The sequence below is a fragment of the Procambarus clarkii genome, chromosome 91 (genome assembly GCF_040958095.1).
Source record: "Procambarus clarkii isolate CNS0578487 chromosome 91, FALCON_Pclarkii_2.0, whole genome shotgun sequence".
Classification (NCBI taxonomy): domain Eukaryota; kingdom Metazoa; phylum Arthropoda; class Malacostraca; order Decapoda; family Cambaridae; genus Procambarus; species Procambarus clarkii.
The window spans coordinates 13898972-13925628 of NC_091240.1; the positions used below are offsets into that span (position 1 = coordinate 13898972).

The following is a 26657-nucleotide window of genomic DNA, read 5'->3' on the forward strand; positions in this document are numbered from 1 at the left end:
TAATGAATGCATCAATTTTATGGAGTACCATGTTGTTGATATGTTGTCTTATAACGAAGAACGTGTGCAGTATAGGCAATGTTCAAGCTTTCATGTGGGGCTGTTACGGCCATCCTGAGCCAGTAACCGGCTTCTTTCTGTTTTGTGCCTTATAGCCGCCGCCTCCTGTGATCCCACCCAGAGTCAATGGTATGTTCTCAAGAACTGGCGGGGAGCAAGGAATATAAGAGGGTAAACACGACAGTTACAACACAACCAATATATTATCTATGGAAGTATAACTATACCTATGTACACAGCGTCGCTTTCACCCAGGACGCTCAATATGTCTGCAGTGTTCTTCAAAACCCAACGAGTCCACTATCTTCAAGTACACGTCGTCCAGGCTCAATAGTAATCACCGACGAGCTAACCTTTCCTCAACATGAGCCAGTCCACACACCATATCGTCACGATGTCTCGGTACCCCACGTCTGCTCTCCAGGGAGACACTGGCAAAGGGCTTCAGCAACACGCTGACAAGGGTCACAAATAATAGGTTCAGGGGTCACCACTGACACCCTGGCAGAGGTCTACTCGCTAGCAGCACTTCTCAGCAGACGGCCAATACTGTGGTCTTGTAACTGCTCTTGCCCCCAATCCCGGGTACAACGGTCCACACATTATCACTGCACAACAACAACAACAACAACAGCTAGCACACTGTCTACTACCGACGACACCTACTTGTCCTCTCACAGCAACTAGTCAGGAGTTGAGGACTGCCCGAGGTGAACTGCCTTCCACATTGCAATAGACTCCACATCAAGTCTGGGGACATAAGTCATTAGCCAGACAGAAAGTATACAGGGAGAACTACCGGACTGTACACGCCCTGTTATACAGGGAGAACTACCGGACTGTACACGCCCTGTTATACAGGGAGAACTACCGGACTGTACACGCCCTGTTATACAGGGAGAACTACCGGACTGTACACGCCCTGTTATACAGGGAGAACTACCGGACTGTACACGCCCTGTTATACAGGGAGAACTACCGGACTGTACACGCCCTGTTATACAGGGAGAACTACCGGACTGTACACGCCCTGTTATACAGGGAGAACTACCGGACTGTACACGCCCTGTTATACAGGGAGAACTACCGGACTGTACACGCCCTGTTATACAGGGAGAACTACCGGACTGTACACGCCCTGTTATACAGGGAGAACTACCGGACTGTACACGCCCTGTTATACAGGGAGAACTACCGGACTGTACACGCCCTGTTATACAGGGAGAACTACCGGACTGTACACGCCCTGTTATACAGGGAGAACTACCGGACTGTACACGCCCTGTTATACAGGGAGAACTACCGGACTGTACACGCCCTGTTATACAGGGAGAACTACCGGACTGTACACGCCCTGTTATACAGGGAGAACTACCGGACTGTACACGCCCTGTTATACAGGGAGAACTACCGGACTGTACACGCCCTGTTATACAGGGAGAACTACCGGACTGTACACGCCCTGTTATACAGGGAGAACTACCGGACTGTACACGCCCTGTTATACAGGGAGAACTACCGGACTGTACACGCCCTGTTATACAGGGAGAACTACCGGACTGTACACGCCCTGTTATACAGGGAGAACTACCGGACTGTACACGCCCTGTTATACAGGGAGAACTACCGGACTGTACATGCCCTGTTATACAGGGAGAACTACCGGACTGTACACGCCCTGTTATACAGGGAGAACTACCGGACTGTACACACCCTGTTATACAGGGAGAACTACCGGACTGTACACGCCCTGTTATACAGGGAGAACTACCGGACTGTACACGCCCTGTTATACAGGGAGAACTACCGGACTGTACACGCCCTGTTATACAGGGAGAACTACCGGACTGTACACGCCCTGTTATACAGGGAGAACTACCGGACTGTACACGCCCTGTTATACAGGGAGAACTACCGGACTGTACACACCCTGTTATACAGGGAGAACTACCGGACTGTACACGCCCTGTTATACAGGGAGAACTACCGGACTGTACACGCCCTGTTATACAGGGAGAACTACCGGACTGTACACGCCCTGTTATACAGGGAGAACTACCGGACTGTACACGCCCTGTTATACAGGGAGAACTACCGGACTGTACACGCCCTGTTATACAGGGAGAACTACCGGACTGTACACGCCCTGTTATACAGGGAGAACATAGCATGGCAGCCTTTCACCGGAGAAGTGTAAATATAATCTGGTGCACACTCTAGATGGCGTTGATGTAGTTACTTCACTCACCAGAGGTCATCATCGACGACCTCACCTCCTAACAGGAGCCATACATTGCTTTGAAATTCTGACACAACGTTCCATTCAAATATGCGCGTGTTTTTATATACCTATTATATAGATGCCACACCTAATACAGGTAAAAACATGTTTTTTTCAAAAACAGCGCCATCTGTTGCATGTAATAGCAACACATCCACTATAGTAAATATGTTGCAAATTCCATGTCAATGTTTCCGATTGAATTGATAAATTTAATTTGCATAGACTTGAATTTATTTTTATTTTTATTGAATTATTTTGTGTAACATTGTGTTGGAATTGAGCTGTGTTGTTTACCATACCGCTCATTTCGTAAGTATAAGTATAGATTCCACACCTGTGACAGGTAAAAACATTTTCTTTTTTAAGCAACAGCGCCATCTGTTGCACGTAAGAGCCACACGCACCATACTAAATATGTTACAATTCCATTTCAATGTTTTTGATTGCATTGACAAATTAAATTTTCATAGGTTTCGATTTATTTTAATTTTGATTGAATTATTTTGTGTGACATTGCATTGGAATTGAGCTTTGTTGTTTACCATACCGTTCATTTCGTGAATATAGTTTATTTTGTATTTTTGCATTATTTTTCATTTCGTTTTTTAATTATTTTTCTTATATTTCAGTGATGGGAACATCAGATCATTTGATGTTTCCAATTTCTTTGATGGGAACATCAGATCACTTGGGAATGCATTGGACGAGGGAGTGGGGGATGGTGGGAAGGACGAGGAGACAGGGGAGGGGGTAATAATAGGGGAGGACGAGGGGACAGGGAAGAAGGGGATGCTGGGGAGGACGAGGGGATGGGGGAGTTGGGAATGGTTGGGAGGACGAGGGAACTAAAGAGGGGGAAGCATGGGGATGACTGGGAGACGGGGGCAGGGATGCTCATGCTCAGCAACGCACACGCGTTGCTGAGCCACAGCAACGCGTGGTGGGGTACAGCTAGTAGATATATAAATATCCCTAAACTACAACAGCTCAACAGAGGCACCACAACGTGTTACCTCAACCAGAGTCTACAGACTAGTGAAGACTTACTCCTCTCGTCTCCACAGGTCGACTAAATGATACCAACATTAAGGGTATATACTAAACACACTCTGGGGCTGCAGGTCACAGTGTGGCTGCAGGTGGTGGTGGTGGTGGTGCTGCAGGTGGTGGTGGTGGTGGTGCAGGTCACAGTGTGGCCACATTTGATGCCTAATATTTCGCTGTCTCCCCTCGGCCATATTGTGGCCATTACGTCCTGCCAATTTGTAGAGGAATGGCCTGCACTTCTGGCCACTTAGAAGGGGTCGAGCCTCGTCCCCTCCCGTGTTCCCCGTCTCAAACTATCATAGTCTCCCTTCTCAATTTCCCCCTCTCTCTCTCCGCACTTCTATTCCTCATTCCCTTCTCCTTTATACTTCTCCTTCATCCATTTTTTACTTTCTATTCTCCCTACTCTCGCCTGTCTTTCCCTCGTGAATCTCCACTTTCCTCCTTTTCCTTCTACCTTGCCTTCCCTCCCATGCTCCGTCCCCTTCTTCCCTCTCATTGCTCCCTCTCTTACCTCTCCTTCCGTCCCTCCTCTCACAACCTCTCCTCTCCTCCTCCCCACACACCCCCAGTGGACACGGGGAAGTTCCTTCTGGCCGCAATAACGGGAAAGTAAATACTGAACTACAAGATTATCTTGGACGTGTTGGAGGATGTAGCAGGGGTGGGTGAGGGTGGATGACATGTTGGAGGATGTAGCAGGGGTGGGTGAGGGTGGATGACGTGTTGGAGGATGTAGCAGGGGTGGGTGACGGTGGATGACGTGTTGGAGGATGTAGCAGGGGTGGGTGACGGTGGTCAATCAATAGTCACCAATTCGTGTGTACTTGGCTTTTAGTTAGTAGTATACTAACTAGTAATTATTTTATTCAATGAAGCTAAAAAACACTTAAATATTCCTAGGCCTAGTATAGCATAGTATAGTACACATTTGTACTATATTAGGCTCAGATATCGTGTATTAGGCCTAGAAAGGTTAGGTTAGCTTAATTTGTCAAAGCAACACAAGTGAAAGATAGTTTTCCGGTTTGTTCAGCCGGAAGAGGGGGGGGGGGGCCCAAGGGAGCCGGTCGGCCGAGCGGACAGCACGCTGAATTTGTGATCCTGTGGTTCTGGGTTCGATCTCAGGCGCCGGCGAGAAACAATGGGCAGAGTTTCTTTCATCCTATGCCCCTGTTACCTAGCAGTAAAATAGGTACCTGGGTGTTAGTCAGCTGTCACGGGCTGCTTCCTGGGGGTGGAGGCCTGGTCGAGGACCGGGCCGCGGGGACACTAAAGCCCCGAAATCATCTCAAGATAACCTCAAGATAACCGGAGCCCAATAGTTCAGATTTCTACTTTCCGTTGTAGTTGGGTATATATACTATGGTGGTGATGGTTACTGTCAGTACTGCCAGAACAGGAGGATGGGCTGGTACTATGGTGGTGATGGTTACTGTCAGTACTACCAGAACAGGAGGATGGGCTGGAACATCACACCTGTAGCACTAACACCACACTTCCTCAAGGGTCTCAGAAGGGCACTTATAAGACAGTAGAATATTTTACGGAGAATAACAAACTGTAAATCCCAGGAGAAACGGCAGTGAAGCGTGATCATTACAGACAAGCCAAAATGCAGACGATATTTATACAGACTTTGCAGAAACATTTGATTGTTAGGCTTAGTGTTACATGAAGGCAAAGGGAAAGCCCACTAAAGGGAGGGGCCCCATACATCAAGGCAAAGGGAAAGTCCACTATAGGAAGGGGCCCCATACATCAAGGCAAAGGGAACGCCCACTAAAGGGAGGGACCCATACATCAAGGCAAAGGGAACGCCCACTAAAGGGAGGGGCCCCATACATCAAGGCAAAGGGAAAGCCCACTATAGGGAGGGGCCCCATACATCAAGGCAAAGGGAACGCCCACTAAAGGGAGGGGGCCCCATACATCAAGGCAAAGGGAAAGCCCACTATAGGGAGGGGGACCCATACATCAAGGCAAAGGGAACGCCCACTAAAGGGAGGGGCCCCATACATCAAGGCAAAGGGAAAGCCCACTATAGGGAGGGGGACCCATACATCAAGGCAAAGGGAACGCCCACTAAAGGGAGGGGGCCCCATACATCAAGGCAAAGGGAAAGCCCACTATAGGGAGGGGGACCCATACATCAAGGCAAAGGGAACGCCCACTAAAGGGAGGGGGCCCCTTACATCAAGGCAAAGCAAATTGCAGGTAAAGTACGGAGGGGAAGGGAATTATCAAGGGAAAGCGCCATGCCATTACGACTATATAGCACTGGGAAGGGATCCTGGATAAGGATTTGGGATGGGACGGTGGGAAGAAATGGTGCCCAACCTCACGGACGGTCGGGGATTGAACGCCGACCTGCATGAAGCGAGACCCTCGCTCTACTGTCCAGCCAAAGTGGTTGGTAGTATGGAGGTGGATTTTAATTTTCCTAACTGATTAATTACAAAGTGTGGCAGTAAATGAAACAAAATCGAGGGCGTGTATGGCACGAAGCTGGGCCTCTGAAGGACGGTCCCCGCATCCCTACTGCTCCTCACATATACAGACAGACGTAGCTCTGTGTGTGTGTGTCTGTGTCTGTCTGTTTCTCTCTCCAAAGTTGCTAGTCTCACTCAAATTTGTAGAGGGAATGGTCTGGGGTATGGGGCGGATAAATGTTGGTCAGAGTAGGCCTAAGTTTAATACTTTAACTGCCCCCCCCCCCCTCCCTGTCCAGGCCGTTGTGGTGGTGAGGGGAGCTTGGTGGGCGGCTGCCGGGGTATATTGCTCCGTGGGACACTCCTCCGTCATTATGAAGCCTTATGCTCCTGCTGCAGTCTTCACTAGTTGTGATGGCTGCTATTTCCTCTTCCTTAGGTTTCATTCCCCCCCCTCCTTTTCCTTTCTCCTTGTTTTCCAGCCGACCTTTTGCCATTCTTGATTATTGGTACCCGAATAATCTACGGTACCACCGTAAAACTGTGGTACCCGACGTTGGGAGCGAGGGGACGCTTTTATAGTCAATCCTCGCCTTCCTTACTGAACCCAATCTTGACAGACTGACGGTTCTTAAGGTGGAGATTGTGGGGCATATACTCGTCCTTCAACCCCCCCCCCCCTGTTGCTTTATGGTAAGCCTCTTTTGTACAAGGATTCTGCTAAACTTGTGGGGTTCATCTTTGACACTCGCTTGTCCTGGTCACCCCATATTTCCTACCTCCGAGTTGAATGCTCTAAGGCCCTTAACTTACTTAAGGTCTTGTCCCATACTTCCTGGGAAGCTGATAGGCGCACGCTCCTCTCTTTACATTCCTCTCTCGTTCTGTCTAAACTCGATTATGGCTGTTCTGCTTACTCGTCTGTCTCTTCCTCCACCCTTCGTCGTCTTGATGCTCTTCACCATACTGGGCTATGTCTTAGTTCTGGTGCCTTTACTTCGACCCCTACCCAGAGCCTGTATGTTGAGACCGGCATCCTGTCTGCACAGGATCCCCGGGATCGCTACTGTCTTGGCTACTCTGTGTGGTCCCCCTTCAACGCCCTCCCTCTCCCTTATGTCATACTTTGACCATTACTCCTCCTGTGGGCCCTGTTCCCTTTCACCACCTTTCCTTTCTGTACTGTTGTCTTAATTGCAAGATTCTCTTTCGGTTCATGTTGGCAATGTTTCTCCTCATGTCATTCAGTCTTTGCCCCCATGGAAGGATCTCTCTTCCTAAGTTTTATAGAACCTTGACCTGCATGACTAAAGCTTTTACCTCTCCTACAGTTCTGATACGCCTTTTCCTTGCTCACTTGTCTTCACTCTCCCGCTCCATCTTCGTCTTCACAGATGGGGTCTAAATCTGGTGACGGTGTAGGTTACTCCGTTGTGTTCCCTGACTGCACCTCTGTGTGTCGCTTGCCTCCAGAGACTAGCATCTTCACAGCTGAACTTTATGCAATTTTGTTTGCTCTTCGGTAACTACTTTCTCACTGTAATTCTTTCTTTGTTGTAGTAGTTGTCTCTTGCAGCAGTGCCCTCATGGCTCTAGAGTCCATTAATCCTGCCCAGCCTGTTGTCGTCAAAATTCAATATTGGCTGTGCACTTAATGGAGCGCCGCTCTGCTCCTTATTTTCCGATTTGCATTGTCCCTCTTTCGGTGGTGCATATCCTTATTGAATGTCCTGACTTGCAGGATGTGCATGCCTCTTGCTTCCCAACTTTCCCTCACGGTCACCTGTCCCTCACGGTCACCTGTCCCTCACGGTCACCTGTCCCTCACGGTCACCTGTCCCTCAATGTCACCTGTCCCTCACGGTCACCTGTCCCTCACGGTCACCTGTCCCTCACGGTCACCTGTCCCTCACGGTCACCTGTCCCTCACGGTCACCTGTCCCTCACGGTCACCTGTCCCTCGATAGTATCCTTGGTGAGTCGGATGCCTTTGATGTTATTCGCCTTATGCGCTTTTGTTGTGGTATTGGCATCCTTGGTGATCTCTTGCGGCTTTTGAATGTCCCGCACTTTTGACGCTGCTACATAGCCTCCCCGGCTTGGTGGGTTCTATTGATAATTACTTCAACCTGGCATTAACTGCCCCTCATAGAATCATGGAAAATACTGGATGTTTAGGTTGTACAGTCGAGCAATACAATGAGAGACATGGCAGGAAGTGTAAAATAACAGCAGCTGAGAGTGAGGGGCGCCACGTGCACGAGAGAACAGTGTAAACATCAGAGCTCCACAACTCGTCAACAAGCAGATATAACAAACATCTCTAGAACAACACTACAAGACATACATAATAACATCTCAGTAACTTGATATATCTATGAGAGAACTTTTTAAGCAGGAGGTCCTGGGTCCCTCCACACGTGTCCTAACCCGTCCACCACGACATGCTTCAACAACACACACACACTTACAGGGAGTGTGGAGGCACCGTGCTGTACAGACAGCTTCAAGAGAGAGAGAAATTGGAAAGTTTCTGCTGGCGCGACCTGATCAGTCTGACTGTGGTGGCTGTGTGGTTTTACGGGCAACACACAGCCACATAAATCAGACAACCACCAAGGAAACTTGGCCCCAGGACGACCACTATCCATATTGTTTACAGGTAAAGGAAGTAAATTAGGCGTTGGGCGGGCCGTGGGTTAGGGTGTGGTGGGGGTGTGGGAAGGGTGGGGTGGGTGTGGGTGAGTGGTGGGATGGGGGGCGGTTGGGGGTCGGTGTGGGTGTGTGGTGGGAGGGAGCAGCAGTTAGTCTGGCCACCGTAATAACGAGCAACATCCTTATATTGACCACTTCTGTCTCGCCACTCCCACTACCTGTACACTACCACCACCCCCACTACCTGTACACCACCCCCACTACCTGTACACCACCCCCACTACCTGTACACCACCCCCACTACCTGTACACTATCACCACCCCCACTACCTGTACACCACCACCACTACCTGTACACTATCACCACCCCCACTACCTGTACACTATCACCACCCCCACTACCTGTACACTATCACCACCCCCACTACCTGTACACTATCACCACCCCCACTACCTGTACACCACCACCACCCACACTACCTGTACACCGCCACCACCCCCACTACCTGTACACCACCACCACCCACACTACCTGTACACCGCCACCCACACTACCTGTACACCACCACCCCCACTACCTGTGTTTGTGGCACTAATATCCCCTCGGCCAGGTTTCTGACTAGAGGTCCTGGTTGGTTAATTTCTGCAAAATATATTAGTAGTTTTTCATGTTTTTCAAATACCAGAAATATCTGAGTTACAGAGAAGAGTGAGAGAGGGTAAAGTAATTATAAGGAAAGAGGGGGAGGGAGAGGAGGAACGGGAGGGGACGTGGAGGAGAGAGAAGGGAAGTGAACTATCAGCAGAAAGCTCCAAGCCATTTCCACTATATAGCACTTGGAAGTGGTCAGGATATGGATTTGGGATGAGACGGGGGGAATGGTGCCTAAACACTTGGACGGTCGGGGATTGAACGCAGACCGCCATGAAGCGAGACTGTTACTCTACCGTCCACACATATAGGTGAGGAAGACACTTAGACTCGCACAGACAGACAGACTTATACTGGGTAGACAAGGATGGATTATTCAACACTGGTGGTACACGAATAAGGGGACACAGGTGGAAGCTGAGTACCCACATGAGCCACAGAGACGTTAGAAGGAACTTTTTCAGTGTCAGAGTAGTTAGTAAATGGAATGCATTAGACAGTGATGTGGTAGAGGCTGACTCCATACACAGCTTCAAGTGTAGATATGATAGAGCCCAGTAGGCTTAGGAACCTGTACAATTTTCGATTGACAGTTGAGAGGCGGGACTAAAGAGCAGAGCTCAACTCCCGCAAACACAACTAGGTGAATACAGAGACAGACACAGAGACGGACAGACAGGGCCAGACACCGTCGGGAACCCCATCTAGCACGATTGCCATTCTGTCTGTGTGAGGGAGATCCGGGATCCAAGAGCTTGTGTAGCTCTCAGCTCTTTATTAGAAAAGTCGGTATACTTTTAATTGGATCATTAGAGTTGACTTGGCTAAGTCAAGATGGCGCCCGTCCAGCTGCCTCTCTTCCCCCAGCAAAGTTTTAATTACAAATCTATTTGGAATGGCGTGGGAGGCAGGTGCAGGAGGGACTCATAATTTATTATTGACTAATTTCCATTAGCCAGATTGTAGTCATGGCCTGAGGGCAGGTGGTGGGTGCAGGTGGTGGGGTGCAGGTGGTAGGGTACAGGTGGTGGGTGCAGGTGGTGGGTGCAGGTGGTGGGCCAGACACCAGCAGAGTAACAGGGCCCCTGACATCAGCTCGCAAGAAACGTCAACCTCTGGCAAACTTACGCCCTGAAACAGGTCCCTGAGCGAGCATTAGGAGTCACCGGATATTTAATATAAACTCGGCGAATACGCTTCCAAACATAAAAAAGCCCGTGGAAGATTATATTCTCAGTAACATAACAGTGGGTTAGTGTTTAAGTGTCTGGAGCTCCTCCCTCCCCCCCCCCCGGACCACCAGTTTCACTCTGGAAACGGCCCCTAAATGTCCATATTAATGCTATAAAAAAACGTTAACTGGGGGTGTTTATCCTCCCTGAGTGGCCCGCCAAATTGTATGATCCAACGCTCCAAGTTTTTGTTCTCGAATGATAGCCTATTGGGGCTGTTTTGGTTATATTGGGGCTGTTTGGGTTATATTGGGGCTGTTTGGGTTATATTGGGGCTGTTTTGGTTATATTGGGGCTGTTTGGGTTATATTGGGAGCTGTTTGGGTTATATTGGGGCTGTTTGGGTTATATTGGGAGCTGTTTGGGTTATATTGGGGCTGTTTGGGTTATATTGGGGGCTGTTTTGGTTATATTGGGGGCTGTTTTGGTTATATTGGGGCTGTTTGGGTTATATTGGGGCTGTTTGGGTTATATTGGGGCTGTTTTGGTTATATTGGGGCTGTTTGGGTTATATTGGGGCTGTTTGGGTTATATTGGGGGCTGTTTGGGTTATATTGGGGGCTGTTTTGGTTATATTGGGGGCTGTTTGGGTTATATTGGGGCTGTTTGGGTTATATTGGGGCTGTTTGGGTTATATTGGGGCTGTTTGGGTTATATTGGGGCTGTTTGGGTTATATTGGGGCTGTTTGGGTTATATTGGGGCTGTTTGGGTTATATTGGGGCTGTTTGGGTTATATTGGGGCTGTTTGGGTTATATTGGGGCTGTTTGGGTTATATTGGGGGCTGTTTGGGTTATATTGGGGGCTGTTTGGGTTATATTGGGACTGTTTTGGAGACATTGGTGTGATTTTAGTGAGAATAAGGCTGGTTTTATTGAATTGAGGCTTGTTTGGTATTATTGGAGTCTGTTTGGGGGCCATTGGGATTGTTTGGGCGCATAGAAAGGAAAAATAAAAGAGGAAAAAAGACATAAAAGAGGAAAAATAAATTGCCTAGAAAGGCGGGATCCAAGAGCTAATAGCTCGATTTTGCAAATATAGTAAATACACACACCAAAATAAAGGCAAACAAGATGTTAATAAGAACAGGCTGGTTGAGGCGGCCTTCGTGCGAGCCAGCTCCGACAGACGCACATCTTCACAAGTCAAATGACAGTGTGGGGTGGAAGGCTTAAAGCCTCTCGCAGTCTCCTTATGAAGCCATTTGGCCACGGGTCGTCTACCTCGATGCTATCACACACGATAAAACTCTCCCATTAGCAACGGTCGGGGAGGAAAAATTCCAATTTTCTCGAGGGGAGTGAGAGCATTTATGTTGGTTGAAGGCGGCGAGCAGCGGGCGTCTCGAGGTATGGGACGGTGGCGTCGTCCAGGCTTGCTGCTCTTCATGCTCTTCTCTCTATGTTGTGGCGGGAGGTGGCCACTGGAGGACAGGAGGGGCGAGGCTAGTGGAACAGGTGAGAGATTACGGGGAAGTGGGATGGAGAGGGTGAAGGGAAGTTAAGAGAGAGAGGGACAACCTGTCCTCTTACAAATTACGTCTGAATTTGTCCGTTTGCCCGAAAATGGACGTAATTTGAAAATTAAAAATTATTGAAAATAAATTTTGGATATTATTGTTTTCCAAAACAGCAAGTTAAGGGTCTTCTGGTAGATTAGGAGGGCAGGAAGTTCTCCTAGGGGTTTCGAAAGTCATGAAAACAGTTAATTGAAAGTTTCCTCTCCTTACCTAACCGAGTAAGCTGGAGGACTCAAAACAGAAAACGGGACGGTACGTCACTTTCGTGAGCCGATTTCATTTTAAATTCTGTCCATTTTTGGCCATAGTGCATACCAGCGACAAGCGACGTTATTGTAAGAGGACGGGTGAAGCTATGGGAGAGAGGGGAAGGAGTCGAGGGGTTATGAGAGAGAGAGAAAGCTGGGAGGTTACAAGAGACGTAGTGAGAGGGAGCTGGAAAGGTACAGATGATGATCCAAGCCTCTTCAATGCTCGCCCAGTCAGTTAAAAAGTAAAGGAGGGAAGGTGTCAGTACTTCCCTAGTACTGAATAGAGGGAATATAGAGAACATATATGGCACGCATATATAGAAACAATAAAACATCTAAATTATTGGGACCGTCTCTAAGCTCTCAAATATACTCTATCTGGAAAGGAGACGAGGAAATATAAAATATATACATGGAAGATACTGGAAGGTCAGGTCCCAAATTTGCCCTGAGGAATAACAACATACTGGAGCAAAAGGTTCAGAAGGAAGTGCAGAATAGAACCAGTGAGCAGTAAACCTTACCTTGAGGTTACCTTGAGGTGCTTCCGGGGCTTAGCGTCCCCGTGGCCCGGTCGACGACCAGGCCTCCTGGTTGCTGGACTGGTTAATCAGGATGTTGGACGCGGCTGCTCGCAGCCTGACGTACGAATCACAGCCTAATTGATCAGGTACCCTTTGGAGGTGCTTATCCAGTTCTCTCTTGAACACTGTGAGGGGTCGACCAGTTATGCCCCATATGTGTAGCGGAAGCGTGTTGAACAGTCTCGGGCCTCTGATGTTGATAGTTCTCTCTGAGTACCTGTTGCACCTCTGCTTTTCAACGGGGGTATTCTGCACATCCTGCCATGCCTCCTGGTCTCATGTGATGTTATTTCTGTGTGTAGGTTTGGGACCAGCCCCTCTAATATTTTCCATGTGTAAATTATTATGTATCTCTCCTAGGCTGTGCGCTCAAGAGAATACAGATTTAGGCTCTTTAGTCAGTCCCAGTAGCTTAAAAGTTTTACAGAGTGGATTTGTTATAGGGGCAGGTGGTTGTACCGAGAAGGGCCAATAGCTAAAGTCAAGATGTTCCTAAAATAGTGGAATAGATAGGCCCGGCCTCCAAGGAACAATGTTCCTAGCAATAATTATATGTTTTAAATTAAAAGTCTGGGGCCAGATTCACGAAAGGACTTACGCAAACACTTAAGAACGTGTACATCTTTCCTCAATCATAGACGGCTTTGGTTACATTTATTAAATAGTTTACAAGCATGAAAACTTGCCATTCAACTGTTTTTATTGTTGTAAACAGCCTCCTGGTGCTTCGGAGCTCATTAACTGTTTAATAATTGTAAACGAAGCCGCCAAAGATGAGAAAAGATGTACAGGTTCGTAAGTGCTTGCGTAAGTGCTTTCGTGAATCTGGCCCCTGCAGTCTAGTAGCTAATCATCTACTCCACTTCATTAGGATGAACAGATACACCTCAAACTCTAACTTTTTTATTAAACCCTCTAATACCCCCCCCCCCATATACATTAATACAATAAACCACTCTACCTTACGTTAAACACCTTGGTCCACATAGGCAGGATGCAAGGTTTACAATTGCAAACTGGGGTAAAGACTACTTGGAGAAGGGCACTTGTAAAGGCTAGAGGTAGCCTGGGTAAACTTGAGCACATGTGGTTCCCCAGTCACCCTAGAGTTACTGCCGGCGCTCATTACCGCGTCCGGCGACTGTGATTGGCCATCAGAATTGTCGCCGCCGGACGAGCCGTGCCGCGCTTGTTAAACAACTCTCACACTCGTTGACCTCTTTCCTCTTGTAATAACAATATATACATGAACGATTTGTAATTGTTGACCAGACCACACACTAGAAGTTGAAGGGACGACGACGTTTCGGTCCGTCCTGGACCATTCTCACAATCGACTTGAGAATGGTCCAGGACGGACCGAAACGTCGTCGTCCCTTCAACTTCTAGTGTGTGGTCTGGTCATCATACTTCAGCCATGTTATTGTGACTCCTCGCCTGCGATTTGTAATTTATTTTGTACCTCCTATCGCCAGAGGAATTTAAATTCTTCCTGGTGTGACGAATTAACACTTTCCTCACTGCCTGTACGTAAGTGTGTACTTGTAAAGATGCGAGTGTATCATACCTGGAGAGTGTATCACTTGACCCATGTTACGTCAAGTGTTCCTGAGGGAAAACTGTCATGAATGTCATGTATTAATTATGGTTTACCTTCCTGGCTGCAAGAATATTGTTGAATGTTTAGCTCACTTATTTTTGTCAAGGGTTAAAATAACAAAAATCCGTAGGAGCCGTGTTGAGGATTCGAACCTGTGCTGTGGGTGTTCCCGGGCACACGCTCCTGACAACCAGGCCACGACACCGTCAAAGGATTGTAACCTGGAGTTCTACTGAACATACGAGGATTTCCTGAGGCTTCCTCTCAAACCGGACCAGGATTTTCACACAATCTCCCGCCCCCCCCCACCCCGTCCCATGCTCTCTGGCTGTCATCTAGAAAAGTTCTACCTCTCGAAGGTAGGTGAAAATCCTGGTGGCTTCAGTGTAAACCTCAGGAAACCCTCGTAAGTTCAGTAGAGCTCCAGGTTACAATCCTTTGACCATGTCGTGGCCTGGTTGTCTGGAGCGTGTGCCCGGGAACACTCATCACATAGGTTCGAACCCTGATCACGGCTCCTACGGATGTTCTCACTGATACGTCAAGTTAGTGTGATCACTGTGTGTGTTAAAGTAACATGTTGACTTACGTGGTGTTTATTATTGCAGGTAAATAGGACATCCCCCTGCATGTTTTGGGACACCACCGACCTACACAACTATCCGTGAGTACCCTGCCGCCTTGTGGCCACCCTGGGGAGGGGGGGGGGGTGGTGTAGAGGGCCGCCTTGTGGCCACCATGGGGAGGGGGGGGGGTGTAGAGGGCCGCCTTGTGGCCACCCTGGGGAGAGGGGTGTAGAGGGCCGCCTTGTGGCCACCCTGGGGAGAGTGGGGTGTAGAGGGCCGCCTTGTGGCCACACTGGGGAGAGGGGGGGGGGGTGTAGAGGGCTGGCTTTGTGGCCACAAAGCCTTGTCTACCCTGTCAATACCCCTGATGATTTTGTAGGTAGTGATCATGTCTCCCCTTACTCTTCTGTCTTTCAGTGTCGTAAGGTGCATCTCTTGCAGCCTTTCCTCGTAACTCATGCCTCTTAGTTCTGGGACTAGTCTAGTGGCATACCTCTAAACTTTTTCCAGTTTCGTCTTGTGCTTGACAAGGTACGGGCTCCATGCTGGGGCCGCATACTCCAGAATTGGCCTTACGTACGTGGTATACAAGGTTCTGAAAGATTCCTTAAAGTTTCTGAAAGCAGTTCTGATGTTAGCCAGCCTCGCATACGCCGCCGATGTTATTCTTTTGATGTGGGCTTCAGGAGACAGGTGTGATATCAACCCCTAGGTCTTTCTCTCTGTTCATCTCGTGACGGACTTCATCTCCCATTCTGTATCCAGTGACTGGTCTCCTATTTCCTCCTTCTAGTTCCATTACCCTACATTTACTTGGGTTGAACTTTAGTAGCCATTTGTTGGACCATTCATTCAGTTTGTTTAGGTCATCTTGTAGCCTCGTACTATCTTCCTCCGTTTTAATCCACCTCATAATTTTTGCATCGTCCGACCCATACTGTTCCTGAAAGGAACGAGTCTATTCCCTCTGGGAGATCATTTACATATATCAGTAACAGTATAGGTTCAAGAACCGATCCCCGAGGGACTCCACTGGTAACATCTCGCCACTCAGAGACCTCACCCCTCACACTGACTCACTGTCTTCTGTTGCTTTGGTACTCCCTCATCCAGTGGAGTACCTTCCCTCTCACTCCTGCCTGCATCTCCAGTTTATGCACCAGTCTCTTATGTGGTACTGTGTCAAAGGCTTTCTGGCAATCCAAAAATATGCAGTCTGCCCACCCTTCTGTGTGTTTTTGTATTTACCTAGTTGTAGTCACCTAGTTGTGCTTGTGGTGGTTGAGCTCTGCTCTTTCGTCCCGCCTCTCAACTGTCAATCAACTGGCCACAGGATTACGTGTCCAGCGTGCTATACACACAGCCACCGGCGCCCACCTGTGTGTGTGTGTGTGTGTGTGTGTAATTGCCTAATTAATTACAGCTCTGTTTAACGTAACGAATTTGGCCTCCACCACCTTCTCACTTCACTTGTGCCAACCGTCTACCACTTTGCAAAAGAAAACTTTTTTATATTTTTTTGGCAACTTTGTTTCCGTAACTTGAATCTGTGTCCTCTTGTAAAGTTGCTGGCTTCAGAAATTCCTTTTCGTCAATTTTCGTGATTTTTGTTAGAATTTTGCACGTGGTGATCATATCACCTTTTTCTTGTATCTTCTAGTTTAGGCATATTTAACGCCTCTTGTCACTCCTCGTAACTCTTGTTTTCCAGTCCCGGAAGTCATCTTGTAGCGTGCCGCTGCACCTTTTCCAGTATGAGCTTCTTGATATTTGGTCTGCACACAACTGCTGCATATTCCAGTTTTGGTCTCACAAAAGTCATGAACAGTTTCTTCAGTATTTCACCATCCATGTTATTAGACGGAAGTCTGACGTAGGAAAGCAAGGCAGACGTTCCTCACAATGTTCTTGATGTGTTCCTCTGGCCACACCTTACTATCCAACACCACCCTTAGGTCTCCTTCTTTATTACAGTTCTGTAATTCATTTCCACATAATTTGTAAGTTGTGTGTGGTCTATTTTCTCAGATTCCACATTCCATAACATGGCATTTATTCACATTGAATTCCATTTGCCACTATGTTCCAAGCACTTATTTTATCTAGATCAGTTTGAAGGACATTACAATCATCTGCGTCTCCTGTCTTCCCCAGTATCTTAGCGTCATCAACAGGTATGATCATATAATTTTGTGTGTACTCACCTTGTAGTGCTTGCGGGGGTTGAGCTCTGGCTCTTTGGTCCCGCCTCTCAACTGTCAATCAACTGGTGTACAGGTTCCTGAGCCTATTGGGCTCTATCATATCTACACTTGAAACTGTGTATGGAGTCAGCCTCCACCACATCACTGCCTAATGCATTCCACCTGTCTACTACTCTGACACGTTATTTCTAACGTGTCTGTGGCTCATGTGGGTACTAGGTTTCCACCTACGTCCTCTTAGTGGGCGCTCGTGACAGATACAGAACCAGTATTTTTCGAGGGGAGAAAAGGGTGACGTGGAAAGGGGGGGGGGAGGAGCCCCCGTGCCATGAGGGGGGGGGGGGGTCTGGCACCATCGACCGTGGGTGGTGATTTAATGTGCCGGTGCCTGGCCGCCTCCTGCCTCACCCTCCCTCCCCTTCACTCCCTTCACTCTTATGGACCTGCTCTACTATTACTACTTCCTTCACTCTGGTACTGTTACTCTGCTTCCTTCACTATGGTACTGTTACTCTGCTTCCTTCACTCTGGTACTGTTACTCTGCTTCCTTCACTCTGGTACTGTTACTCTGCTTCCTTCACTCTGGTACTGTTACTCTGCTTCCTTCACTCTGGTACTGTTACTCTGCTTCCTTCACTCTGGTACTGTTACTCTGCTTCCTTCAATCTGGTACTGTTACTCTGCTTCCTTCTCTCTGGTACTGTTACTCTCCTTCCTTCACTCTGGTACTGTTACTCTGCTTTCAGGAAAATAATTAAAAAAATCGTAATTTAACTTCGACAGGGTGACGAGCAGAGCCCGTGGCCTGGAGCTAGAGCTCCACAAGGAAAGTAGAGTCATCAGTCATTTACGCAACCTCTTACGAAACCTGTACATCATCTCTTAATTCTGGCGACTTTGATCACATTAAGCAGGTTGTGAGGCGTGAAGCGGTATAGAGTGCAACGTTGTTACACCGCTTCACACATCACAACCTGCTTAATTAATGTAAACAAAGCGGTCATCACTCTTGAAAGATGTACAGGTTTCGTAAGTGTTGGAGTAAATTATCGTAAAATCACCTTTTGCGGTTGAGTACTCAATAAACCACTGAACTATATGATGTTTAAGACATGTCTCTAACTCTGTCCATGGAGGACACAAGAAAATGTGTATATGTTGGTTAGCATTGTAAATGTGTGGCCACGTCGGAGCCGGTCGGCCGAGCGGAGAGCACACTGGACTTGTGATCCTGTGGTCCCGGGTTCGATCTCGGGCGCCGGCGAGAAACAATGGGGAGAGTTTCTTTCACCCTATGCGCCTGTTACCTAGCAGTAAAATAGGTACCTGGGTGTTAGTCAGTTGTCACGGGCTGCTTCCTGGGAGTGGAGGCCTGGTCGAGGACCGGGCCGCGGGGACACTAAAGCCCCGAAATCATCTCAATCATCTCAAGATAACGTCTGTGGTAGAAAAATGTTAAAACAAAAGTGTGGGTGCTCTCGTTAAGCGCGCTCCGGCCTGAGCACCTTAGTGCCTGATGCAGCTGAGCACTTTAGTGCCTGATGTAGCTGAGCACTTTAGTGTCTGATGCACCTGAGCACTGAGCTGTGGTGAGCTAGACACCTTGCCTGTGTTCACTTTACACTGCTACACATTCCCCCTGGAGTGACCACTGGTGTTCCCCAGTATATGACCTACACTGGAGAAAGGTCACTTCCACTCCGCGGTAAACTTGACCTTAACAATTAATGCTGATTTAGTCAGATAGTTTAGTTGTGTTAGTTGTGTGACTTGTATGGTTCCGTGAGGCCTGACCTGTACGGTTCCGTGAGGCCTGACCTGTACGGTTCCGTGAGGCCTGACCTGTACGGTTCCGTGAGGCCTGACCTGTACACACGTCCATGACATGTTTGTGGCGTCACTCTTGACCTGTGGTCAACGTTACCCCCTCCCCCTCCCTTGCTCCTTAACTCCATGCTCACTTAGACTGGTCGGTCCTGTCCCGTCTTGAGTCCTGCTCAGTACTCACTTCCCCCTTCACAGCAGGAGAGATTGCTGAAATAGAGGGAATATAGAGAACATATACGGCACGCATAGACGCGATAAAGCACCTAAATTATTGGTATCGTCTCAGAGCTCTCAAGATGTACTTTCTGGAAAGGAGACGAGAAAGGTATCAAATAATATACACATGGAAGATACTGGAGAGCCAGGTCCCAAATTTGCACAGTAGAATAACAACATACTGGAACGAAAGACACGGAAGGAAATGCAGAATAGAACCAGTGAAGAAGGTGCCAGAGTCACCATCAGAGTACACTGAACATCAGAGGTCCACGGCTGTTCAACACCCTCCCAGAAAGCATTACAAATATTGTTGGAACAAAGGTGGATGTCTTCAAGAGGCACTTGGACAAGTTCTCGTAAAAAGTGCCGGACCAACCAGGTTATAGTGGGTATATGGGCCTGGGGGCCGCGCCAAGCAACAGCCTGGTGGACCAAGTTATCACAAGTCGAGCCTGGCCTCGGGCCGGGCTTGGGGTGTAGAAGAACTCCCGAAATCCTCTTCAGCTAAGGTTCATCCTGCCCCCCCCATATCCTCCCCCCCATATCCTCCCCCCCCCATATCCTCCCCCCCCATATCCTCCCCCCCCATATCCTCCCCCCCCATATCCTCCCCCCCCATATCCTCCCCCCCCCAATATCCTCCCCCCCCCAATATCCTCCCCCCCCCAATATCCTCCCCCCCCCAATATCCTCCCCCCCCCCCATATCCTCCCCCCCCATATCCTCCCCCCATATCCTCCCCTCCCCGCTCCCATATCCTCCCCTATCCTTCAATCCCTTACCCGCTGTCTTCCCCTCCTCTCCCCTCGTGCAACATTGACCTGCAACATGGCTTCCACCTACACATTGATCTACACCAGGAATGCCGCCCACCAGGACGGTGTTCAGCACCAGGTACCGTCACCAGGACGGTGTTCAGCACCAGGTACCGTCACCAGGACGGTGTTCAGCACCAGGTGTTCAGCCTGTAAACCTGTGTGTGTTCACTCAGCTTGAGTGCGTGCGTGTCGACGTTTGTCAGTTGCAGTAACTATGTGAGCATAGTTAGTGCCTGTAATAGTAGCAATAACTGTTGCAACAGCTACGTATCCCCGTCGTTGTGTTGAATGGACGGCTCAACCTTGCAGTTGCAATGTGTTTTTACTCTGTTGTTACTGTTTTAGAGGGGGTGAGGGGGGGGGGGGCCCTGGGAGTAGTGACCTCCGCCTGACACTCACACGGCATGTGTCACCATTATGGGAATTGGCTTTGCAATCCAACCTTCTGTAATGTTGATGAGGGGACTGTGATAGGAGGAGGGGGGGGGGTGTTGTGGCTGGGTAGGAGTTTATTTTGGCTTCAGCCTTTGCAGATGAAACAAAAATCAGCATGAAAATTACCTCTGCGGAAGTCATTGAAAAATTACACACAGATATCAACAAAGTTTTCGATTGGGCAGCAGAAAATAACATGTTTAACAGTGATAAATTCCAGGTACTCAGGTACGGCAAAAATGAGGACCTTAAACATAAAACAGGGTACAAAACACAATCAAATCTGCCCATAGTAGGAAAACAGCATGTAAAGGATTTGGGAATAATGATGTCTGACGACCTAACGTTTAGGGAGCATAACCAAGCAAGTATTGTGTCAGCCAGAAAATGATAGGATGGATTACGAGAACCTTCAAATCCAGAGATCCATCACAATGGTTGTACTCTTCAAATCACTTGTGTTGTCCCGTCTTGAGTACTGCTCAGTACTCGCTTCCCCCTTCAGAGCAGGAGAGATTGCTGAAATAGAGGGAATACAGAGAACATATACGACACGCATAGACGCGATAAAGCACCTAAATTATTGGGATCGTCTCAAAGCTCTCCAAATGTACTCACTAGAAAGAAGACGAGAGAGATACCAAATAATATACACATGGCAAAATACTGGAGGGACAGGTCCCAAATCTGCACAGTAAAATAACAACATACTGGAGTGAACGATATGGAAGAACATGCAGAATAGAACCAGTGAAGAGCAGAGATGCCATAGGCAGAATCAGAGAACACTGTATAAACATCTTTGTGGTCCTATATGTATGTGGTCACACATATTCCACCATATTGGTATACTGTTACTTGTGCCCAGCCTTCGTATATAGCTGTCTCTTGTTTGGTCTATTTTCCTCGTGGCGGCCTTTGTTTGGGGCGACTAAATATAACTTAATAATTGAGGGTGGTGTGAGCGTCCCGCGCCCCGCCTGGTTGTCATGGCGGCGTGATGCGGCGTCCTGTTGCCCGGGCGACGCTCCTCAAGCCCCGCCCGCCCGCGGGACTTGGTGTAGGTCTTGGCCGAGGCTCGCTTCTTGTTGTTGTTGCCGGAGGCAGTCACCAAATGGCTCTCCTGCACCCATGTTCCCCAGTACACACACACGTTGATTGACAGTTGAGAGGCGGGACCAAAGAGCCAAAGCTCAACCCCCGCAAGCACAAATAGGTGAGTATAAATAGGTGAGCACCCCCCCCCCGCGCACGCGCGCGCGCACACACACACACACACACACACACACACACACACACACACACACACACACACACACACACACACACACACACACACACACACACACGTTGATTGACAGTTGAGAGGCGGGACCAAAGAGCCAAAGCTCAACCCCCGCAAGCACAAATAGGTGAGTATAAATAGGTGAGCACCCACACATACACCCCCCCCCCCCCCCCCACACACACACACACACACACACACACAACAGTAAAGGAAAAAAATAAGAGGGAATATAATAACTCATGGTTTAATAGACAGTGTCAGGAAGCCAAAAAATGGCCAGCAGGCGGGAGTGGAGGAAGTACAGAAGACAAAGGCCAGAGGACAACAGGATCAGATGCAACAGAGCTAGGAACGATTACATTAACATAAGACGAGCATACAAGATATATATAAATTAGTGAAATTCTAAGAAGCCAGTATGAGGCTATGTTTAGCACACCAATAAACAACATGAAAGTTGATGACCCAGACAGCTGCTTTATGAATGACATTCAAGCTGCAGATAATATAACGGATATTAACACGAACTCGGAAGACTTTGAAAGAGAAATTGACAATATGCTCATGCACTCAGCTCCTGGGCCTGACTCGTGGAATTCAATATTCATTAAGAAATGTAAAGTACCAGTAGCGCGAGCACTCAACATAATATGGAGAAAGAGCATCTTCTGCCAAACTGTCACAGAAAAGTCATTACTTCACTATCTTCTGGAATGTGAAGCAACCAATGACCTTAGAAGAGCTTTAAGAGTTCCTGAATCATGCAGTGGCCACCCTGAAGCCATCAACACAGCCACTGTCCTGGTCAACAAAGGTGTCCAGCAGCTGGACACCCTCATAAAGACTGTGAAGCAGTATCCTCCCCCGCGATAACAGCTTGATGGTTAAATGCAACCTCAGAATACTGAGAAAAAAAATTGTACCACTTACGTGCTATTCATGCCCGTGCCACCTCTTGGGTGGCTTAATCTTCATCAATCAATCCCTCATCACAATCACTGTATCACCCGACCGTCACTCACGGGTCGTGTCCTGGGCCTGTGTCACCACCGTCACTCACGGGTCGTGTTGGAGCGTCCTTGTGCTGGTGTCGTAATGTGCACACACATATATACACCGTCTAGTGACGGAGCCGCTCTGCCAGGCCTTCCAGGCAGGTTCCTGCAGGCCTCTATAACAACTATATCAAGTGTAGTTATACACTGTAGTAGTATGAGGATATATTAATATACATACAAAACTCTCCTGTTCCTCTGTCAATAAATGCATCAATCACATTGACTTATCTGTATTCAAATATTGTCAACTGCAACTCGTATTTCTGATGAAGCCGTTATAATGACTTATGTGGATTGCTATTTGTGCGTTATTTAATATTTAATAAAATGCAAATATGAACGGCCTATAAATCTTTTTAACATGCAAACGTGTGAAATGTCACGGTAGTTAATTCTGGTGGCAGGAATGTGTGAGTTATGTGCTCTGAATATGTATCTAGTGTGGTGGAGGGCGTCCAATTACTGTGGTGGACGCCGTGGTGAGACCTCGCGCCAACATAGTGCCATAAACCCGACACATTTATTGCCTGTGTAGATTAACCCTAAAACAATAACACGGAGAGGGCGGGTAGGGACGAGGGGCGCTAGCAGGAGGAAGACCTTCAGATTAGCATAGTTTACCTCACTCCTCGTAAAGAAAATTGGATGTGCCATAAAAAACGAAGTGTTAGTAAACTTATTCATTCACTTACACACGCACACGCACGCACACGCACACACGCACACGCATACTCTTTGGTCTTCATTTCCCATTCCCAACCTGATACCCCTCCCCTACTCCCACCATATCCCCTCCCCTCTTTCCCTCCCTGACCTCCCTTCCCCTTCGTCCAATACTGTCCCTGTCACCCCTTCACTTGACCCCCCTCACTCCAATAACCTCTGAGACGCTGTTATCCACCTCACAAATCCTCACACCCATGGAACAGCTTCCCCCCATCAGCAGAACGCTCACCAAGAAGGGAACATGAGAAGAAAGTGAGTCTCAAGGCAATGTACACTAACATTGATGGGATTACAAATAAAACTAATGAACTTGGAGAATGGTTACTAGATGAAAACCCAGGCCTTATAGCACTCACAGAAACAAAGCTGACGAAAACCATAACAAATGCAGTGTTTCCACAGGACTACTGTGTTGTGAGGAAAGAGAGAGAGGGAACTGGTGGGGGTGGTGTAGCTCTGCTGGTAAGAAAAGGCGGGGATTTTGAGGAGATGGTTATTCAGGGCTGTGAAGGTTTCAGTGACTACATAACACGTACCATAACAACTGGAGGACAAAAAATTATAGTCGTAGTCATATATAATCCACCACCAAATGACAGAAGACCCAGACAGGAATATGATAGAGACAACATGGCCACCATTAACATAATAGAGAGAGCAGCTACTGTTGCTAGCAGGAATGGATCTGGACTACTAATTATGGAAGACTTCAACCATGAGAAGATAGATTGGGAGAACAGAGACCCGCATGGAGGACCAGACACATGGAGAGCTAAGCTGCTGGACGTGGCAATAAGAAACTTTCTAAGCCAGCACATCAAGGAACCAACAAGAATGAGAGGGGAAGATGAACCAGCAATGCTTGATCTGATATTTACCCTAAATAAGTGGGATATAAGGGAAGTCAAGTGACCCCAGCGTATTGAACCCACCTTAGTGGATTATAACCACCACACCAGGGCGGGTCAACCACCACACCAGGGCGGGTCAACCACCACACCAGGGCGGGTCAAGCACCACACCAGGGGGGGTCAACCACCACACCAGGGCGGGTCAACCACCACACCAGGGCGGGTCAACCACCACACCAGGGGGGGTCAACCACCACACCAGGGCGGGTCAACCACCACACCAGGGCGGGTCAACCACCACACCAGGGGGGGTCAACCACCACACCAGGGCGGGTCAAGCACCACACCAGGGCGGGTCAACCACCACACCAGGGGGGGTCAAGCACCACACCAGGGCGGGTCAAGCACCACACCAGGGCGGGTCAACCACCACACCAGGGCGGGTCAAGCACCACACCAGGGCGGGTCAAGCACCACACCAGGGGGGGTCAAGCACCACACCAGGGCGGGTCAACCACCACACCAGGGGGGGTCAAGCACCACACCAGGGCGGGTCAACCACCACACCAGGGGGGGTCAAGCACCACACCAGGGCGGGTCAAGCACCACACCAGGGCGGGTCAACCACCACACCAGGGGGCGGGTCAACCACCACACCAGGGGGGGTCAACCACCACACCAGGGGGGGTCAACCACCACACCAGGGGGCGGGTCAACCACCACACCAGGGGGCGGGTCAACCACCACACCAGGGGGCGGGTCAACCACCACACCAGGGGGCGGGTCAACCACCACACCAGGGGGCGGGTCAACCACCACACCAGGGGGCGGGTCAACCACCACACCAGGGGGCGGGTCAACCACCACACCAGGGGGCGGGTCAACCACCACACCAGGGGGCGGGTCAACCACCACACCAGGGGGCGGGTCAACCACCACACCAGGGGGCGGGTCAACCACCACACCAGGGGGCGGGTCAACCACCACACCAGGGGGCGGGTCAACCACCACACCAGGGGGCGGGTCAACCACCACACCAGGGGGCGGGTCAACCACCACACCAGGGGGCGGGTCAACCACCACACCAGGGGGCGGGTCAACCACCACACCAGGGGGCGGGTCAACCACCACACCAGGGGGCGGGTCAACCACCACACCAGGGGGCGGGTCAACCACCACACCAGGGGGCGGGTCAACCACCACACCAGGGGGCGGGTCAACCACCACACCAGGGGGCGGGTCAACCACCACACCAGGGGGCGGGTCAACCACCACACCAGGGGGCGGGTCAACCACCACACCAGGGGGCGGGTCAACCACCACACCAGGGGGCGGGTCAACCACCACACCAGGGGGCGGGTCAACCACCACACCAGGGGGCGGGTCAACCACCACACCAGGGGGCGGGTCAACCACCACACCAGGGGGCGGGTCAACCACCACACCAGGGGGCGGGTCAACCACCACACCAGGGGGCGGGTCAACCACCACACCAGGGGGCGGGTCAACCACCACACCAGGGGGCGGGTCAACCACCACACCAGGGGGCGGGTCAACCACCACACCAGGGGGCGGGTCAACCACCACACCAGGGGGCGGGTCAACCACCACACCAGGGGGCGGGTCAACCACCACACCAGGGGGCGGGTCAACCACCACACCAGGGGGCGGGTCAACCACCACACCAGGGGGCGGGTCAACCACCACACCAGGGGGCGGGTCAACCACCACACCAGGGGGCGGGTCAACCACCACACCAGGGGGCGGGTCAACCACCACACCAGGGGGCGGGTCAACCACCACACCAGGGGGCGGGTCAACCACCACACCAGGGGGCGGGTCAACCACCACACCAGGGGGCGGGTCAACCACCACACCAGGGGGCGGGTCAACCACCACACCAGGGGGCGGGTCAACCACCACACCAGGGGGCGGGTCAACCACCACACCAGGGGGCGGGTCAACCACCACACCAGGGGGCGGGTCAACCACCACACCAGGGGGCGGGTCAACCACCACACCAGGGGGCGGGAGAGGCAGCACCCACCGCCTGGAGACCGCACCTCCCCTGTGGCGCGACACACTCCTCATACCACTCACCATCAGTGAATATCTTAGACAAATACAAGTAATGGGCCTCTTAATATCTCCCCAGAGGGCATAACGTCCACCAGTAACGCCAGTTGGACGTTGAAACGTCATCATTCGTTGACATTGTCCACACTAAGTTAAGACGCTGAGTCACAAGTGAAGACTTAAACGGTCAGTTGATGTCTCCAGCAGCCACACCACACCATCCTCCACACACCACACCATCCTCCACGCACCACACCATCCTCCACACACCAC

General features: G+C 49.7%; 1 protein-coding gene across 5 annotated transcripts in view; it reads left to right on the top strand.

Annotated features, from left to right (window-relative positions):
• The window catches only part of Nrt (Neurotactin), a 122709-nt gene that overhangs the window by 17334 nt on the left and 78718 nt on the right, over window positions 1–26657 (top strand). For 3 of the 5 annotated variants that reach the window (XM_045768096.2, XM_045768093.2, XM_045768095.2), the window contains exon 2: window positions 14924–14979. The exons of the other annotated variants lie outside the window; for them this stretch is intronic. In XM_045768096.2, coding sequence (XP_045624052.2) covers window positions 14945–14979 — 35 coding nt within the window. In that variant the 5' untranslated portion in view covers window positions 14924–14944. The remainder of the gene's footprint in view (window positions 1–14923; window positions 14980–26657) is intronic. 5 annotated transcript variants of the gene reach the window in all.